The 21,842-nt window shown below is 39.0% G+C and overlaps 1 protein-coding gene across 1 annotated transcript in view; it reads right to left on the minus strand.

Moving 5' to 3' along the window:
- The window catches only part of LOC115760380 (hemicentin-1), a 697,894-nt gene that overhangs the window by 41,054 nt on the left and 634,998 nt on the right, over positions 1 to 21,842 (minus strand). Inside the window, exon 15 of the mRNA XM_030701676.1 lies at positions 14,544 to 14,818. Coding sequence (XP_030557536.1) covers positions 14,544 to 14,818 — 275 coding nt within the window. The remainder of the gene's footprint in view (positions 1 to 14,543; positions 14,819 to 21,842) is intronic.

The following is a 21,842-nucleotide window of genomic DNA, read 5'->3' on the forward strand; positions in this document are numbered from 1 at the left end:
GGTATGAAATGAAAGATACTTGAAATATCTATAATATTCTAGAAGCAAAATATCATGTTTGGTGGCTGTAGCTTTTATCGATCGATTTTTATCGATTGCTTGGAAACGGAGTAAGTTATCGATTATCGGAAGTCTCTAGCTCTTATAGGTTCTGAGATCCTTGCGTTCATACATACGGACGGACGGACGGACGGACAGACAGACGGACAGACAGACGGACATGGCTAGATCGACTCGGCTATTGATGCTGATCAAGAATATATATACCTTATGGGGTCGGAGATGCTTCCTTCTGCCAGTTACATACATTTGGATTTTGCACAAATACAATATACCCTTGTACCCATTTTTAATGGGTTCAGGGTATAAAAACAAAATTGAAGATTTGCAAATGAGTTAACCGATGGAAAATTTTCATGCGATTTTCATAAGCTAATAAAAATTTAGAATTTAAGACACTGTTAAACTTTTTTTTTCGTGATGCGGCTTCAAGTATAAAAAAATATGTAGTTTCAGTGCCGACGTTTGCTGTTAAGGCGCAGAGAAATGCTAATTCAGCGACAATGCAGCGTCGATAGTCTCTCCCATAGGTTCCTCTATAGATGGGAATTGAATTTAGTGCTGGGAGCGCATTATTTGATCTTCAGAGGAAACATCTGATTGGCTTTTGCAAGCAGACTAGGCCAGTTCAATGATTTTCGGTTTTTCGGCAACTATTTAGTCTGCACTACCTTCGCCTGGTGCCTAACTTAGCCTGGTACTAAATTCTGTCTGGTACTAAGTTTTAGTATAGTACTAATTTTTAATAGTATTAACTTCTAAACTCGTTCTAAGTTTTGAGCTCGTGCTAAGTGCCAATCCTATAACTACACAGGCATGCAAATCATTCTAATTCTCAAAAAACAAGAAAAAGGAAAACAAAAATTGGCCAACTTGCCGCTCTTTTGGTTTAGCATCTTGCATTATTTTATAATCATTTTATTTTCCGTAATCTGGAATTTAAACTTATATGGCCGAGAAAGACTATCTCTGGACTGTGCGACTTAACGTTTTCGCACTTGTACCTAGAGTTTTTTTTTTCGAGTACAACTGTCTCCAATGTCGAACAGAATATAAAACGGGTGATAGTAGCTAGGTTCGGCTAAACGAAAACTATTTTGCTAAATTAATTATTTTACGAATAGTTTAATATAATTCACTATTGAAGCGCCAGAGAAAGAGATTAATTTTCTTTTGATAAGGCGGCCGTGTAGTGGAAACGGATCAAGCGAAAGAAAAATTCGTATGCTTATCGTTAAGTTCAAGAAGAAGAACATTTATTCTAAACGCAGCTCAGAGGAAAGCTTAAAACATAAAATTCCTTATTTTTTGTACATAATTTGTTATTTTTAAGAAAAAATCACACGTATATTTGATATATTACGTAAACGCCGATCAGTGGAAACTTCTTAACTTATAATTATTACTTATATATTTTTATAAGAATGAAGAAGAATAATGCATGTGTTTGTATTTTATTAATTAAACGCAGTTCGATGGCAATCAGAATCAGAATCAGAATCAGTTTATCGAAAACCGATCGTAATATTTTACAACCCTGGTGTTGTTTACTTTTTGCACTTGCCAATTAATTGTAAAAAATTTATATAAATTGTTACTGAAGCTGCTGTGGAGAAAAATTAACAAACGATACACATATGATGTGATGTGTGTGTATACATGCAGATGAATTTGCACAGATTTCGGTTTTAATTAAATAATTTTGTGTTTTTTACACCCTGAACCCGTTAAAATATATAAATATATATATGGGTATAAGGGTATATTGTATTTGTGCAAAATCCAAATGTATGAAACAGGCAGAAGGAATCATCTCCGACCCCATAAAGTATATATATTCTCAGAACCTATAAGAGCTAGAGACTTGAAATTTTAGATGTAGATGCTCCTAGCTCCCGCGCAAATCGAGTTTGTTTCCAATAGTCGATAACTTACACCGTTTCCAAGCAATCAATAAAAATCGATATCGACATCCTGTTTTTTTTTTAGCAAATTGGGTAAATAATAAGAGCTAGAGCCACCAAACATGATATGTTGTTTCTAGAATATTATAGATATTTCAAGTATCTTTCATTTCATACCTATCGCCACCTCCCCGCTACCACCCAAGAGCTATAAATCAAGTTAATAACCCAACTTTTATTGCCAACCAATTTAAAACACAATTTAAATGCAATTGACTTTTTATACCCTGAACCCATTAAAAATGGGTACAGGGGTATATTGTATTTGTGCGAAAGCCAAATGTATGTTACAGGCAGAAGTAAGCATCTCCGACTTCATAAAGTATATATATTCTTCATCAGCATCAATAGCCGAGTCGATCTAGCCATGTCCGTCTGTCTGTCTGTCCGTCCGTCCGTCCGTATGTATGAACGCAAGGATCTCAGAACCTATAAGAGCTAGAGACTTGAAATTTAAGATGTAGATGCTCCTAGCTCCCGCGCAGATCGAGTTTGTTTCCAATAGTCGATAACTTACTCCGTTTCCAAGCAATCGATAAAAATCGATATCGACATCCTGTTTTTTTTTTTAGCAAATTGGGTAAATAATAAGAGCTAGAGCCACCAAACATGATATGTTGCTTCTAGAATATTATAGATATTTCAAGTATCTTTCATTTCATACCTATCGCCACCTCCCCGCTACCACCACAGAGCTATAAATCAAGTTAATCACCAAACTTATATTGCCAACCAATTTAAACCACAATTTAAATGCAATTGATTTTTGCAGAATACACAAATATTCTCTGGTACAATAAGATATACTGTAGAAAATTTCATAAAGATCGGTTTAGAAAAACCAAAATTATATGCAACTGCGCAATTGAATGGGGCAGCAGCTTTAAGAATTTCTGTATACATGTACACACACACATTCATGCGCGTCTGCTTCGCATTCTAATAGCATGGGTAATTGCATCTTTTTTTTGTTATTTTAGTTCCTTTTTTTATCATAAGTAGTTAATTGTTGGTGTGGCTGCTGAGTAGAGGCATACCAAGTGGTGCCGTCTGTCGTAAGTTCGACCCCTACCGGGGAAAGTATTATTATTATTTTTTTTTATGGTGTGGCTGTTGAGTAGAGTCGACAGTAAGTAATGCTAGAGGCATGGCAAGTGGTCCGGTCTGTCGCGAGTTCGAACACTGCATTGGGAACTTTTTTATACCCTGAACCCATTAAAAATGGGTATAAGGGTATATTGTATTTGTGCGAAAGCCAAATGTATGTAACAGAGAGAAGGAAGCATCTCCGACCCCATAAAGTATATATATTCTTAATCAGCATCAATAGCCGAGTCGATCTAGCCATGTCCGTCTGTTTGTCTGTCTGTCCGTCCGTCCGTCAATCCGTCCGTATGTATGAACGCAAGGATCTCAGAACCTATAAGAGCTAGAAGAAATAATAAGAGCTGGAGTCACCAAACTTGACATATAGCTTCGAAAATAGAATATATATATGCATTTGATGTTGGAAGAAGAGGGTTCAGGGTATTCCCTAGTCGGAAGCTCCCGACTAGAACCTCTTACTTTTTTTTGTTTTTGTATTTATTTAGTTATGTGCTTATTTAAGAAAAACACGTTTGTTCGATCTTTAGATTATTTGTCGACTGTATTTTCTCATTCTATGTTACAATGCTTTAGTGTAAGTGTAAGTGGTGAACATGTTTTTTGTTCTGATTCCGGAGTCAGAACCAACTTCATTGAAGTAGCGACGGTTAGATACACTGCTTGTGTGAACATATGCTAATAGCATGTTGCTTCAATAGTGTGTAGTCGGGCAGTTATCAGGTACAGAATAAATGCAAATAACGGTCTATTATTTAAGAACTCCAATGGCTAGGGTTCTATGGATGTTTATCATTTGTGATTCATTTGGGTGGTTACCCATTAATGAGTTATTTAACATAAACAATATGACATCAGTATTGGGTCTTTTTGGCAACGGACCTAGCTATAAAATTTATCGGTTCATTTTAATAAATATGTTTAAACATAATTCACTTGTCAATTAATGGCATGATCCAAATGAAGACGCCCTTAATTATTTTCCAATAAGACTTAATCGGTATTAGATAGCGGTATCTACTCATAGAACACACACATCGAACATTCTCACTCATAGTAGCATTCCGAGCCCGATCAAATAATTCGCTAGTCAGTAGACCATCGGTGCAGCTTATTGGGCTGAACGAAGTTGCTGCCGATGTGGTGCGTTAAAGTTGTCTGCTTCTGCGCATAAAGAAAAACATACAGGAAATAAGTATACCGAGCTTACATAATAATAAAGAAAGACTCTACATGAAATAATATAATTTAATCTCAGGTTGGCTATCCTACAGAAAATATCGAACAGCTTGCAGTTTGATGCAACAATTTCAACCAGCACGCGTGTGCTTTGAACCGAACGAGATAGACTATTGTCGATTGTGGTTTATTCTATTTCGCTCCCAGAGAGACCCTTCTTTGAGTCCTTAGTACTCTGCCATCTCTACGTTTGGACGTTACCAACAGTTGCTGTACTCTACCAAGTAATAAAAGGTATGAATGATACAGCAACTCATGTGGTTTAAGCAGGAAATAATCATGACGCGATGAAAAGAGCCCGGTCAACTGTCAAAAGCGCTTTAGCCGGGGTGAATGGGAGCTTAGTATTATGCTGGAGAATGGAGGAACTTGTTTGAGTGCAGGATTTGGAACGCGGGAATGCCTCATGCAGATAGGCCTAAGCTTGGTGTCAGCTGCTAGTGCACCCTGTAAAATGTGAATCTAGGTTAACCAGTACAACCTGCCTCCCATGGCAAAAGAATCACATTTTTCGCGTCTCAATCGGAGTCTCGCTCATCAGATACGTTTGTATTCAATTTTAATAACAACAGAAATTTTTGACCACATGTAGTCTTGGACAATGTTAATACAAATGACTATGTGCGCCAGCTGCATTTGTTCTATTTCGCAGCTCAAGACGAAATGCGTGATCACGTGGATAGCTCACTGTGTCTACGCAACGGGAAGGAGAAAAGAGAGCGAGACGACATTAGGAACGAGAAAATACAAATAATACAATAGCCGGTGCGTGAGAGCGAGACGACATTAGGCCGATCGTTCCGAAATATAATACTCTACTGCTGGGCATACACGACTACGAGTTTCAAGAGTTTAATTATTTAAATTTACTGGCTCCCACACCGCAGGTCTTACTACGACTCGGAGACTGAAAAATCAATCAAATTCAATGAACGTATTTTATCATGTTGGGGCTTCAGTTGTATGTCCTTTAAGTAATACACTCAATTAGATTTGTTATTTTCATTTGATACTTACGACGTAATACGTCAGACTTTATTTCTTGGCGAATTTAGCTTTATTAGAGATTGGGCGAGCTTACTACTAAACTTATGGCTTATATTTGCTTTGCGCAATTCAGCATGCGTATTACATTTTTCTTTCATTTGGTGTTATCGTGCAATTTTATGTTTTGCAAATTATAGATTTTCGCGTTGGCTCCATAAACTTTTGAGATGTTACTTTTAGGCTAATCTCGCACTAATTGTAATATATCAGGCGTTATTAGCGAAGTATCGTCTGCAACAAAGTTTGATTTTCTAAGAAGTTCGTGGTCGTTATCGTTCATTATTATAATTAATTGTTGCCAAAGCAAAAAGCACAAAAGATATGAATATCGTGTACTACGATGCAGACTGGACCACATAGTTCCATTTTTTTTCATTCAGATACTTCTCCCAGTTTATGTGATCAATATGGATAGGTTCAATCGCTTGCTTGTGGAAAAAAAGTTGTAGATCAGATGTGTGATGTATCGAAGCGAATTTGAGGTATCCAGATTCAAATGAGTGAGTTTTCCCGTCTGTTCTATTTCTTAAAGCTTGGCAGTCAACTAAGGAGCCCCACTGGCTTCTACCACGCTCTCAACGGTATTGAGCTAGAACCGCTGGCCTGCCTTTAGAGCCAGATGCATGCTCTTCCTAGATCTGGCCCGCCTGTATCTTTACCATTACTTCCATTTAGTTAGTTAGCTCACGATAAGCTTTTTAACTACATTAACGAGCTGCACAGTGACAGGACATCGACGCAAGAGGCAGCGATTGAAAGTTGTTATCTTGGCCATCCTTCCTGTTGGCCGCTGGAGAATGCAATAGGCTCTGTGCCTTACGCTTGATTTTTTTTTAGCGAGTGGCGTTCATTGTCACTTTTGAATTTGCAGGCTGTGTTTTCCTGATGGGTACAACATTTAGTTCCTGGCTATTGGGGGGCCAACACATTTTCTACCTGACGCTAAGAGCCACCCGTTTGCCCACGGCGATTGACTTTGGAATTTACAAGGTATTGTCCTGAACCCACATTGTCTTAACTCAGTGGTCAGATTTGCCTTCGGACCTTTGGCGTTTCCAAAATCATTGCCAAGCTAAGGACGAAAGGACCAATGTTGATTGAAACAGTCTCTGCGGTCACTGCTGGCATTAAGCGATTATAAAGCATTCAAAAATGTAATGTTCATTCATTTTATTATGACCGAAGTTCTTGAAATGACCGAAGCAGACTGGCATTAGCAGTTAAGCTTCTGAACTTACCTGCATGAATCGGTTGTCAAACAGTTCTGAAGCAAAGGTTCCAGCAACTCAAGGTGGATGACACGAGTTAATCAAAGCAGGTTAAAGTACCAATTGGATACAGGCATCAAAATAGCAGTGATTAATTCATGTACAAACCAGCCAAAGGATAATAGTAATATATAGAAAAGGCGACATACCACCGAAGTTAATTGTGTTGTAATAAAAATGTATGCTATTTTTGATTCAATACAATAACTATATATAAAAAGAAAAGGATTGCTAAAATTGCGCACCTCTCCAAATTAAAAAACAAAAATTGGCATGGTTTTTCAAGCTGTAAGACGCTCCACACAATTGGCATAAGCATCGGTGCAGTATTATACAATGCATGCTTTCATTCAAAATACAGTGCTTTTGTCCGTGTAAAACAAGGATAATAAATATATCTTAGCAAGAGTGCTGCTGGTCTCAGGTTCTCAAATCATCGCATTTCTGAAGAAAACTCTAGCTTAGGCGATTAAGAGAGTGATTTCTTTAAGTTACTGGGCATTGGGGAATTTCAGTCCGAGTTTAATAAAAATGTACATGGTTGCATAAAATCGCGGTTGATTTAAAGTGAGTTTTAAGTATCGTCCGTAGTTTGAACAAGTAAGAGGTTCTAGTCGGGAGCTCCCGACTAGGGAGTACCCTGAACCCTCTTATTCCAACTCGAAATAAATTAAAAAAAAAGATCCCTTGACAGTGTTCTAACTCGCAACTTGCATTACTTTCTGTCGACTCTACTAAACAGCCACACCAGCAAAAAAAAAAAAATAAAAATACTTTCCCCGGTAGGGCTCGAACTCGCGACAGACCGCACCACTTGCTATGTCTCTACTTAGCAGCCATACCAATAATTATGTGCTTATGATAAAAAAGGAACTAAAATAGCATGAATGTGTGTGTGTGTACATGTATACAGAAATTCTTAAAGCTGCTGCCCCATTCAATTGCGCAGTTGCATAAAACTTTGGTTTTTCTTAACCGATCTTTATGAAATTTTCTATAGTATATCTCATTGTACCATATTTGTACAATGATATTTGTATTTGTGTATTCTGAAAAAGTCAATTGCATTTAAATTGTGGCTTAAATTGGTTGGCAATAAAAGTTGGGTTATTAACTTGATTTATAGCTCTGATGTGGAAGCGGGGAGGTGGCGATAGGTATAAAATGAAAGAATATTCTAGAAGCAACTTATCACGTTTGGTGACTCTAGCTCTTATTATTTATTCAATTTGCTCAAAAAACAGGATGTCGATATCGATTTTTATCGATTGCTTGGAAACGGAGTAAGTTATCGATTATCGGAAACAAACTTGATCTGCGCAGGCGCTAGGAGCACCTACATCTATGCTTCCTTCTGCCTGTTACATACATTTGGATTTTGCACAAATACAATATACCCTTATACCCATTTTCAATGGGTTCAGGGTATAACAACAATTTAAGTGAATGAGTCAAGTTAGCAGATTCAATTGAATAATAAATAGTTCGCAATTATTTAGCTCGCAAACCAATGTTGATCTTGTCTTAAATGCTGAAAGGATCTTTAATATAATTTTAAATTTGACAAATTAAAAATTTTCCAAAATTGCTCCACTTTACAGAAGACCCTTCTCAGCCCTGCAATATCAAGGATCTATCATCGTCAGCTAAACTCTGTACTATGTGAAACTGCACCAGAACTATTTTTTGCAATAAGATGTCTATCCAAATTGGCAGAAACCAATAAAAATAGTGACCTATTTTGAAATGCCCGTACTCTGGTCAGCGTAATAATCTAAAAATAATGTATCGTCAGACATGTACACAGATGGGGCTTAATGTCTTTCTAAAACGCGACAAAATCGATCTAGCCGAGGTCTCCACATGGTATGAATTTCATTTCTGCTGCTGCTGCCAAGTTTACGTATTCCGAGATGCGTCAACAGAGTAGCCTCTGACCCAGCTCTCGTTTTTTCAGATACTTTATTAAGAGCGTATGTGGCAAATGGTCTTTGCTCACGTCCAATGCACATATATTCCAACAAGATTGTCAACAAGTGCAGAGCTCATGTGCTCGTGCGGTTCATGTAGCAGTAGACATAATCAATAGAATCATACCAATGATATTTAATCCCAATGAAAAACGAGAAAGCGAGGCTATCTTTGGGACGCCAACGATTTAATACCCTTGCAGACCAACCTTTTCATAATACTCATAATGCTTTGCTTGCATCTAAGAAGCAGAGGGAATATAGTTAATGCAGAATGGTTATGATATCTTGAAAAACAAAAAGTTGTTCATAGAAAAACCTAATTTTCGACATCGTTCTGGTATGGTATTTTGTATATAGTGATCCGATGTAAACAACATTACGCATACATGTAGGAAACTTATAAATACCAAGTTTTGTCAAGATATCTAGCAAAACAAAATAGTTTTCCTTATAACAACAATTGATCGTTCCCAAGGCAGCTTTGTGATATAGTCCGATGTAAGTAAGATTTTTTGCAACTCATATATATGAGGCGAACAGTAAAACTAACATATGCTAACTTTAGTCAAGATATTTTAATGAACAAAAAAGTTTTTTATACAAGAACCTGCTTTTCGACCGATCCATGCAATAGGAACGGCAGCCATATAATAAAGATTTCCGATTTAGCCGGTTCGGACTTATGTACTGCGTGCAACAAAAAGAGGGATTTCTGCAAAATTTCTGGACGACAGCTTTAAGACTGAAGGACTAGTTCGCATAGAAATAGACAGACAGACATAGCTATATCGATTCGGCCGTTGATACTGATCAAGATTATATATATACTTTAATGGGTCGGTGATGTCTCCTTCTGTGCGTTACACATTTCGAGACAAAATTATAATATGCTCTGCAAGGGTATAATAGTGTTGTGGTCTAACTCAAAATTTGTTTTACTTTAGATAGAAACGCACTTAACAAAGCTTTCAATTTTTGAAGCCGATCGAGTCGCAGAAATTTAAGAGTCCTATATTCCATTTTAAGATTGCACTACTTTAGAGCTGGACTCATCATTTGATTCAATGGATGGAACCGTGGCTAACCAATACCCATTTCAAGTCCCTACTCGAACTCGTAGTGATAAGATGTGCCCGCAACACTACGCAGTTGAGATTACATTCACGCCAATTCAATGAACTCTCAGAAGATCTTAAAAACGTCCAAAATCCCGTTCATATGATGTCACATTTATCGAATTATAAAATTGAATAAAGGCATTATTATGTCAAGACACCGCACACTTGATAGCAATAGAAAATGTAGGAAGAAAGTGCTTGAGAGTCGCCGTATTCATTGTTTCATATATAAGCCAAGATTGCCTACTGATTGCCTCAGAATGCTCCGCAATAAGCTGAAGAAAAGATATGCAAATTCAACCGACTTCGAGAGCCGCCTTACAAATGGCAAAAATCGTTTTTCAAACATTCGATAAGCCAATGACATATCTGGTAGACGTGAAAGCCTTACTCAATTGATTCAAATGATTCAAGAAGCTAGGGTCTAATCGACGGTCAATTATTTAATTTTTTTTATATATGTTTATTGTATTGAATCAAAAACATCATACATTTTTATTACAATACAGTTAACTTAGGTGGTATTTCGCCAAGCCTGATTGGGTCTTCAGGCTTTATCGTGGAAAAACCTCAAAGGCATCTTCTTTGAGTAAGGCTGCATCGTCACGTAGGTAGTCGAGGGGCTCTGGGGCGTCTCCTGTGTCTAGGTCGGATGACGTTCTTAAAGGATCTTCTCTTGAGCCTCCTGACTACACACCACCCAGCGAGGTCCCTTGCTTCCTGGTTACAGTGTCGCTGCAAGCGTTCCTTGTATCGGTTGGCGAATGCTTCGACTTGGCTGTCTAAAGTCTCCATTTTGACGTCTCTTTTTCTGACGTACCAGTCAACATCGGTCATTCGGCGCAGGGAAAACTTTTGGAGTATCTGAATCCGTCTTCTATTTGTACGAGATGCAATTTTCCAAACCTGGATGCCGTATCTCCAAGCTGGCGCCACCACGACGTTTTCAACTGCCCGTTTGCAGTGAAGTGGCAATGGGCTGTTGGGGCTAAGTAGATAGTTGGCGTTGGCCATCTTAAAGCGGCACTGCTTGAGAAAGCCGTCGACGAGCGCACGAAAGGTAACCTTTTATCCAGTACACTTCCAAGATACTTGGCGCCTATTTCAGGGTGAGGGGGGCTGCCATCTATTCAGACTGCTGGAGTCTTGCCCCGCCTTAGTGTGTAGTTGACCGCCTGGCACTTCGAGGCATTGAACTTGATGTTCCACCTGCGAGCCCAGCTCTCAAGCAAGTGAATGTATTCCTGGGCCCCATCAGTGGCTTCGTACTCACAGTGGGCGGAGTAAAATATTGCCACGTCATCAGCAAATGTGGCCATCAAGTGTTTGCCTGGGGTGGCGAACTCATGTAGGTCATCCGGAGTGGGGATGTCTGCCGTGTACAAATTGTATAGGAAGGGACCCAGTACGCTGCCTTAAGGGACACCCGCCTTCATATAACGAACCGGAGAGATTGCTGTCCTGATTTTGACTTCAAACTTACGCTTCATTAGATAAAAGTAGTAGTAGTAAGGGGGCGGGAAGACTCATCTTGATCTTCTGGAGCAATCCATCTATCCAGACTCGGTCGAAGTCCTGGTTAACGTCAACAAAGACTCCATAGCAATATTCTTTGTCTTCGTAAGCCTTAAGAATATGGTTAATCACTCTGTGAACCTGTTCAACAGCGCCATGCCCACCCCTGAACCCAAATTGGTGAAGAGGAAGAATGGCCATTTGATCCAAAAGCCTAGCAAGTCGGGCGACAATCAGTCTTTCCCAAACCTTCGATAAGGAAGGCAGGAGACTGATCGGCCGATATGACTCTGGGTTAAATTTCGTCTTGCCCGACTTATGGATCATATGGATTCTCGCTTACTTCCACTGGGCAGGGAAGTGTTGCGTCCTTATTATGGCGTTGAAGGTCCGCGGTTTAAAAAGGAGCGCGTGCATTGGCAGGGCTCTTCTGGGGAGGCCAACTCGAAAGGTGTGAACCGTTCCTCGAGGTGGCTGGCGAAGGTATCAGCTTGCTCTTCGTCTGGAAGGCAATATGTTTCATTATGGCGAAGAAGGGGAACGGTTCTCCAGGGCTGGCGCTTTAGGGTTTTAGTTGCTCGCCAGAGCGAGTATCCTGAGTCATGGGTATAGTTCATGCTCTTCCACCTTCTGGAAAACGATGCGTCTTTATGTCTGCGAAGGGCTTCCTTGAGTTGCCGCTCCGCTCTTCGCCATTCCGCCTTATCCCACGGATACTGAGTCGTCTGGAACATGTGTCTCCACCGCCTCTTGATCCTGAGCAGGTTAGCTATATCTGCGGGCAGTCCGTTGCCAGCACAATCCAGCCGCCTGTCAGCGATTAAAAGTAGCTAGTCAGGGATTCTCTGGTAGATAGCGAAGTCTATGCAAGACGGAGTACCTCTGCTGCCGTACGGGTATCTTGTGGGAGAACCTGTGGCCAGTACATTTGCTTGACGATGCGCTAGGCTGTTAGCTAGTTGATGTGCACAGCCAGTGATGTGCATTCCAGTCGCCTCCCACTGGATATCTGCTTCCAGCCGAGTTGAGTAAGACGTTGAAGTCATCAGTCGACGTCTGCTTATTTGGCCTGCAATAGGCTGCTCCGAAATCCAGGCTACCAGCATCAGTGGAGACTTTCACAGTCGAATATTGGTAAACACGATTTGCAAGGCTCAATTGCGGGAAGTGAACTAAGTTACTCCGGACAAGGACAGCGCAGCCGCCACTAGCTGAGCGATTTTGAGTGCAGTGTACAGGGAACGCCTCGAAGCCAAAGATTCTGGGGAAAGTAGGACCGTTGGTTTTAGTTTCTGACATCAGAATTGTTCCGATAACGTGTTTTTGTACTAGAGCCTCCATCTCGTCGATGAGCTCTCGGTTGAGTGTTGAGGGGTGAAGGCCTTTAATAAGTGTGCTCCTGCAGCTGGTATGAATAGATTTGGATATTTTGCTCTTCCAATTTTTTTACGATGGCCCTGTACGTGGGCACATCATTGGCTTAGAGTCGCATAGTCTAGGCTGGACTTGATGGTCAGGTTATCCAGGTCCACTACTTTAGATAGTATGAGCCACACATCGTTAATGTCATTAATGTCATAGAGGACGATGGGGGTGGCTTCTTGCCTCCAGTGGTGATATTGTGGTTGGCCCTTTCTTCGGGCACGGAGAAGCTGGTGCTGGCATGGGTGACGGCGTTGGGCTGGCTGCCGCCAGCCTTAACCTGAGGAGTCGCTGAGGCAGGCAAGTTCTCTTCTTGGGCTAAGCTTATCTGCTCGGCCGCAGATACATCAGTCTCCATGTCTTCGTCGTTTTCGGGTGGCGCCAAGAGAGCATATCTATTGGATGTATGTATTTGAACTGGACTAGTGTCAGTCTTGTTCTGTTTTCGCCGCGCCGCAAGTGGGAATCTGCAGTCTATGACCTTGCACTTCTCGTTTTTTATACCCTTGCAGAGGGTATTATGATTTTGTCGTGATTTGTGTAACGCATAGAAGGAGACATCTCCGACCCCATAAAGTATATTTATTCTTTGTCAGCATCAACAGTCGAATCGATAGAGCCATGTCCGTCTGTCCGTCTGTCTGTTTCTATGCTAACTAGTCCCTCAGTTTTAAAGCTATCTTAATGAAATTTTGCAGAAGTCCCTCTTTCTGTTGCACGCAGCACATATGTGAAATCCAGCTGGATCGGACCACTACATCATATTAAGTTTTTGTATGAAAAAACATTTTGTTTTTCAAGATATCTTGACCAAAATTGGTATTTATTAGTTTTACTATACTTCTTGTATATAGGCAAAATCCTATTAAGATCGGACCACTAGATCATATAGCTGCCATAGGAACGATCGGTCGAAAAACAAGTCGTTGTATGGCAAAATTTTTTGTTTTTCACGATATATTTACCAAACTCGCCATCTATTAGTTTAACTATGCTACTTATATATATAAAATCCCATCAATATCGGACCTCTATATCATATAGTTGCCATAAGAGCGATCGGTCGAAAACCAGGTTTTTGATTAAAAACCTTTTTTGGTTATCAAGATATCTTGACTAAACTCGGCATTTACTATTTTCCCGGTACTTCTTAGATACGGGCAAAGCACTATGAGCATTATGAAAAGGTTGGGTCTGGAAGGGTATTAGATCTTCGGCGTGTCGAAGATAGCCTTTCTTTCAGCTGCAGCGGGTGAATTGGGTTTCATGATATTTATTATATGCACTAAGGTGTCAACGGGGTCTTTATTCACACTAGCACCAGCGTGCGACAGCAAAGACGACTTGCACATTAAAAAAAAATTGCTTCATCAGCAAGTAGTTTTGTTTTAATTTTAGACGTTACTGTTTTTTTTTCTGTTTGTTATTGGGTCACAATAATTGATGTGTTGCAATCTTTTTGCGGGATTGCAAAAGCCACGTTTGGCCTTTTGGGCGTGCACTCGAATTTCGATTATTGATATTATTCCGCGAGTATCTCCGTTTACTTCGAACACCAAGAAGTGTCTTGAATTATTTCATATAAATGATTTCCAATTAATAAACAACTGATTTGTCGATAAACCCATCTTCCGCCCATTAAACAAAATTTGGCGTCCCCGCGAAGTTCTGAGTATATCCTTGAAAATTTTCATTATAATCATTCGAACTCCCTAATTTAAATATGTGTATAGAGACGACGTGACAGGCAAACAATCACGAAAAATGTAGTTTGCCTCTCTTAACATGTTTAATATATTCAAAATTTTAAAAAATATATATGCTCATACTTACTTGTTCATCATAATCATTCAATTCTGGAATCACGTCTGGGTTTCTTTCATCGGTTTCATCGATATCTTTATTAACGCTTTGGTCGCTCGGAACCGGAGAATCATCTCTAGACTCAATGCCGATAGATGCCACTTTCTGTCGCCTTCTTGAAGTTGCGGCGCATGGAATTCGGAGAGCGAGTATAATAGCAAATGTTGCAATGAAAAGTGCTAAAGTCAATCCAATTGTTAACGAAACCATTGGTGAAAACAACAATTCTGCTCGTGGTGTGTCGGCTAAAATAAAATATAAACATTTTAGAAACTGAAGTTTGGTCATTTGTACCCAAGATTCAAAAAGGGTATTGTAAAATTAGAAAACTATTTGAACTGAAAAGTGGGTGGAAGTTCTTAAGTGGATTGTTAACTAGAAAACAACGTTAACATATTTCGTTAGGTTTTTTTGTGACTAAATGCAAGCACTCGCGCCAAAGAAAAAAGTTTTGCAACCGTCGCGATGCTAGTTGTATAGGCTGTAGAAGGTATTATAATTGTCTCCCGACATGTGTCACAACTAAGCGTACAGTCGTCAAAGAGATAAAAAAAAAAAAAAAACAGAAAGAAGGGCTATCTTCAGCACGCAGAAGATTTAATACCCTTGTAGATCCAACCTTTTCATAATACTCATTATGCTTTGCCGCAGATAAGAAGCAGAGGGAAAAAAGTTAACGCCGAGTATGGTTAAGATATCTTGAAAAACAAAAAGTTTTTCATAAAAGAACTTAATTTTCAACCGATTGTTCCTATGGCAGCTATATGATATAGTGGTCCAATGTAAATAAGAGTTCCAACATAAATTCTTCAATTACCCTTTCGACCGATCGTTCCTTTTGCAGCTGTATAATATAGTGGTCTGATCTAGCCGGTTCCGACATATGTAATGCGTGCAACAGGATGAATGTACTTCTGCAAAGATTCATGGCGATCGCCTTAAAACTGAGAGACTAGTTCGCATAGAAACAGACAGACGGACAGACGGACATAGCTATATCGACTCGGCTGTTGATCTGATCAAGAATATATGCAATATACTGTATGAGATTCGAGATATAGCAATATACAAATTTCGAGACTACACCTATCCCTCGACTTACACGGAACTTGATTTACACGGTTTCGCTTTAACACGGTTTTCAAATCCCAACAAAAAATTTTTTTCTCTTATTCTGATAGTTTTATTTGTATAAGTTTGCAAAGCATATGGTAAATATTTATTCCATTTACAACACGCCATTCACATTAGCGTTTTTGAAAACAACATTGTGCATGCAGAAGAAGAAACTTCAAATCCATTTTTTGAATTGAATTCTAATAGCACGTGAAAAAGGCAGTTTATTAATTTTACAAATGACTCCAGAAGATAATGTAGAAAGCAGTTCTTATGATGACAATAATGACGCTGAAAAATTTACTGGAAAAGTAATTGCAGAAGGGCTACGACTAGGTAGAGAACTGCAAACTTTTTTTTTGAACAGAAATCCTGATGCATTAAAATTTTAAAGAACAATAAGAAATGCGCTCAGTCAATTTAAAGAAATTTATAAGAATACCCGCCAAAGTAAGTAAATGCTAATCACTAATATCTTGCCATCCAAACCTTTTAGAAGCCAAGTGCAAAATGTTGCGAACATCTTAATTAGTGAAGCTGAACCTATGGAAAACGTTGGAGAATTTTCTGTTAGTGACTCGGAAAGTGATGTTACATCAGCACTACCAAAGAAAATGAAATTTCTAGCTTTACAAACTTCAGAAGAAGAATAAAGGCTGATTTTTATTTCTGCTTTTTTAAGTTTAAGTTTTTATGATTGAGTTCTTTAATTGTTTTGACAGAATATTTTTAGTTTTTTACTTATGTTAAAATTTTTTTTTAATTGAAAAGAATATTTTTAATTGATGTTTACGTTTTTAACTATCAAAAATAAATTGAATTGAACGCAAAAACCTCATTTTACACGATTATAATGAACATTTCTTTGACTTTTCTTTGTCTTCTTTAGTTCGATTTACACCGTTTTCAGGTTAATTGAACAAATCCAATTACTTTGTATTAACTCTGTGTCTCGTTTTACACGGTTTTGTTTTGCACGGATTTTCAAAGAACCAATCTACCGTGTAAATCGAGGGATAGCTGAATATTATAATACCCTCTGCAGCAGTATAAAACAAATAAGAGGTTCTAGTCGGGAGCTCCCGACTAGGGGATACCCTGAACCTCCTTATTATTAATAAAGATAAATTTTAAAAAAATGTTCCCTTCGAACTCGCAACTTACCGCACTACTTGCCGTCGTCTTCATTCAACAGCCATACAAGTTAAAAAAATAAAACCAAATACTTAATAAATCCAATAATTAAGTCTCAGTGAGACAAAAATGAATTTAAACAGCAGCACCGAAAACAATCCAATCGCAATTGCAATGTTTCTAATAGAACTCGAAGCAGACGCGCATGAATGTGTGTGTAGATGTAAACACAAATTCTATAAATTTGCCTTGCAAACATGTGCGCAGTCAAAAAACCGAAAAACAAGTAAGAGGTTCTAGTCGGGAGCTCCCGACTAGGGAATACCCTGAACCCTCTTATTCGAACACCAAATGCAGTTCGCGCAACGCGCTCGTTTGAAGTAATAAAGATACATATAAAAAAAAGTTCCCTAGGCAGGCTTCGAGCTCGCAACTGACCGTATTACTTGCTGACGACTCTACTCAACAGACAAACCAGCAAAACTAAAAAAAAATAGTTCCCAAGTAGGGCTCGAACTCGCGACAGACCGCTACACTCGCTATGCCTCTACTCAACAGCCACACAAATATTTAAGTATTATTAAGAAAAAATCTAAATAAAATAGCGTTACAGAAAAAGTCGCAATTACAATGTTGTTAGAATGCGGTAGAATGCGAAGCAGACGCGGATGAATGTGTGTGTGTACATGTAAACATAAATTCTTGGGGTTTTCGCTAGCTGCCCATCCAATTGCGCAGTTACATATAACTTTGGTTTTCATTCAAAAGCTCAAAATTGTGACTAAGATTGGTGGGCAATATAAGATGGGTTATTAACTTGATTTATAGCTCTGCAGTGTTAGCGGGGTGGTGGCGATAGGCATATAATGAAAGATACTTGATTAACATATAATATTCTAGAAGCAACATATCAAGGTGACTCTAGCTCTTAATATTTACTAAAATTGCTAAAAAAAAAAAGGTGTCGATATCGATTTTTTTCGATTGCTTGGAAACGGAGTAAGTAATCGATTATCGGAAACAAACTCGATCTGCGCAGGCACTTAGAGGACCTACAGGTAAAATTTGAAAATGTCTCTAGCTCTTATAGGTTCTGAGATCCTTGCGTTTATTAATACGGACGGACGGACAGACAGATGTACATGGCTTGATCGACTCGGTTATTGATGCTGATCAAGAATATATATACTTTATGCTTCCTTCTGCCTGTTACATACATTTGAATTTTGCCCAAATAAAATACACCCTTTTACCCATTTTAAATGGGTTCAGGGTACATCAAAAACCGATGTTACTGAAATTTTCTAAAGTATATCTCATTGTACCATAGAATATTTGTGTTTTCTTAAAAAGTTAATTGCATTTAAATTGTAGCTTTAATTGGTAGGCAATACAAAATGGGTTCTTAACTTCATTTATAGCTGTGGAATGGCAGCGGGGAGTTGGCGTTAGGTATACAATTAAAGATACTCGATATATATATAATATTCTAGGAGAAACACATCGTGTTTGGTGACTCAAGCTCTTATTTTTTACCCAATTTGCTCAATAAACAGGATGTCAACATCGATTTGTATCGATTGATTGGAAACGGAGTAAGTTATCGATTATCGGAAACATACTCGATCTGCGCAGGCACTATGGGGACCTACAGGTAAAATTTCATGTCGCTAGCTCTTATAGCCTGGAGTTCATACAAACGGACAGACTGACAGACGGACATGGCTAGATCGACTCGGCTATTGGTGGTGATCAAGAATATATATACTTTATGGGGTTTATATACTTATATACTTTTAATGGGTTTAGGGTATACATAGTAACAATATTTTGCCGCGTCAGTAAGTCATCTATTTTCGTCCATTTGGTTAACCATAGAAAAATAATTGGAAGTGTCAGCCAAACGACGACCATTGAGAGCCGAGAGCAGTTCACAACTGTTTGACCGACTGACTGACTGACTGATTGGTGATCAACGCACAGCCGAAACCGTAAGCTAGGAAGCTCAAATTTTCAATGTGGTTACCGCATGTGATGAAGGTGCACGTTAAGACGGGGTTTCGGGAAATTCCAATCGCAAGTATGGAAAAATCGCGAAAAACGTTTGTATGAAACTTTCTGTTTACCATCCGATCGGCCTCAAACTCAATTTCAAAGTTCTTTGCTTAAATTAATTTGAGGGGTGTTTCACACCTTTCCAAAAATGTATTCCTCCTTCCTCAAATTCATTTGAAGTGTGTTTCGCACTTTTTGGAAAATCCATCCCTCCTTGGTGAAAATGAGGGTCAAAGATGTGGTGGGTGACGTCTCGCGCTTAAATCCATTTCTAAGTATCCATAAGAAAAATCATTTGAGACCTGTTTCACATTTTTCGCAGGATCAAAGCTTCCTGAGTAAAAAGTGCAATGCAAAGATTTGTTTTGGTGACGTTCCAATTTTTTTCCGATTTCCTTCAAATCTATTTTCAAAGCTCTACATGAAAATCTAATAAATACGTATTTAAACGATTTGGGAAATTCCACCCGCAATAGTGGTAAATTAGCGGAAAACGTTTGTATGAAGGTTATTTGTTTACCGTCCGATCAGTTTCAAAAACACTTTCAAAGCTTTTTGAGAACATTTATTTTATACGTGCCACGGGCAAGGCCGGGCTATACCCGCTAGTACTGTATATTTCATAGACTGCATCGAAGCGAACAGACATGTTCTTGTGCTCTCCGTTTTGTTTTGATTTTAATAAAACACCGGCGTTTTAATATTTATATTTCAAATATTTCCGTTATTATTCCCTGAACCCATTAAAAATAAGTCATTTTTGTTTGTGCGCTTGCCCTATTAGCTTCTGTGGGTAAGCTTCTTGTTGTTGTTTTGTTGTTTATGTTTAACTGCACATCACCTCTCTTGGTGTGCACGAATTTGTGAGCAAACAAGCAATCTAAAAATAAACTCGCCCTCTCGCGCTCTCTCATCTTTTTTTTCAACTTGATTTTGTCTACTTTCTACCGCTTGTTGGTGTGTGATAATGCGGGTTACACTGGCCTAATGGGGGACGCTATTGCCAAACGTAATGGTGTGCACTATAGTTGCGACTCGTGTAGGGAGATTGATGGTGAAATGCGGGCGTTTGTGCGTCAGACCAGGAGTGGCTTTAGGGGTCTGATTGTTGGTTTTCGTAAACTAAACCATCAGCTCACAGCCCTGGATACCCAATTTAATAGCCTAAAACTGTTGGATGAGTCTCCTGGGCCTAAAAAGCCCACTCCTTGCGATTTGACATTGCCTAATACCCTTCAGCATCCGAATGCAAATCAGCAGTCTACTACTCCGGTAGCTGGGAGGTCTGCTGTGGACACTGATTCTGACCTGAATTGTGTGCAGTCGGCACGAGAAAAACCAGTCAATTTATCCGTGTCATCCGCTGTCGTAGAAGTTCCGAAAGGGTGACAGCAACAATTAAATTTACAACAGCCGCTAGAAGGCTCGTCGTCCGGACTACCGACTGCTTTAGGTACCACAGCTAATGGTGTTCCCACTGTCCTACGCCTCTAGTGGGTGTTCCACCGAAAAGATATATTTTTTTATAGGCTTGCCCCTCACTTCTCATCAGATGATGTAAAAGCCTTTATACAGGCAAAAATTAATCGCTTATAAAAGGGATATTGCGTCCTTTAAAATAAGTGTTCCGCCAGAAATATTTACTAACATTTGTTGTAAAGAGTTTTGCTAGCGGCGCATCTACTTAAGTTGTCGCGTCAAAAAACTAAATTCTTCTTTCGCGATTGCCTACCAGAATGTTAGAGGTCTTAAATCTAAACTTGTTAACCTGTATTTAGATTTTCCTGCCTTTAATTTTCAAATTATCGCCTTTACTTTTTACCTTCAAATACATTACTTACAGATGTGATCGAGTTTCCCGTATCGGTGGAGGAGTACTCAAAGCTATCGAGTCTGCTCTTTCGTCGGAACGCATTAATCTTCCCATCTCAGAGATTGAGCTGGTGGCTGTAAAGGTTGTATTTGGAAGTTTTTCTATATTTATTTCATGTTATACCCCCTCTATCTAACTTGTCCACCTATCAAACCTATATTAATGCTATTAAATCTATCTCCTCCATACTTTCTGATAGAGATCTTTTAATAGTTCTTCGGGACTTAAATCTTCCAGATGTCGAGTGGTTATCGCCATCAGACTCAAACTTTCTGTTTCCGTCTTCGTCTAACGAATTATTATTATTATTGATGGTCTACATGAAATGTCCTTACGGCAGGTTAATCGTGTGCGTTATTCAAGTAACAGATTTCTTGATCTAATTTTCGTGTTAGATTCGTTCAACAGTGTTGTACACAGGATCAATCCGCTTACATTTCCTGAAGACCCTTTTCATCCAACTCTGGAAATGGTCATTGATTTACCAGCCCGAGTCCCTATCAAGGATCCGGAATTAGCTGAACATTTGCGTTGCTTCCGAAAGGCTGAGTTTTATAATCTAAATGATCTTATTCTGCAAGTCGGTTGGTGCCAATTGTACAATTGTGCAGACATTGATGTTGCCACTAAACTTTTTTATGATACTATGTACTCTATTTTTGATGTCTGCGTTCCTCTTGATCACTCAGCGAGGGCTGATAGGCCTCCCTGGTTCTCAAATGAACTTATGAGGTTAAAAAACGTGAGGTCGAGATGTTATAAAAAGTTTAAGAAATCGGGAAATCATTCGGATTTCTCCCGTTATGCAGTTGCCCGATCGAATTTTTCCACTCAAAATTCCATCTGTTATAAGGTAATCGTTGTCACCTTCAATTTTCACATAATCCTAAGCAATTTTTTAACATTGTCAATTCTAAACGAAAGACATCTATTTTGCCTCCTTCGGTTAAGTTTGCAGATGATTCAAGTCGGCTTACTCAGCGGGGCCTTATGGTGTTCCTGCTATCGTGCTTAGGTACTGCGCTGCAGCATTATGAAAACCTGTTTCAAAACTTTTTGAATTGTCCGCAAACACTTCATCTTTTCCGACC

The sequence above is a fragment of the Drosophila novamexicana genome, unplaced genomic scaffold, assembly GCF_003285875.2.
Source record: "Drosophila novamexicana strain 15010-1031.04,08,12 unplaced genomic scaffold, DnovRS2.1 tig00000434-arrow-pilon, whole genome shotgun sequence".
Lineage (NCBI taxonomy): Eukaryota > Metazoa > Arthropoda > Insecta > Diptera > Drosophilidae > Drosophila > Drosophila novamexicana.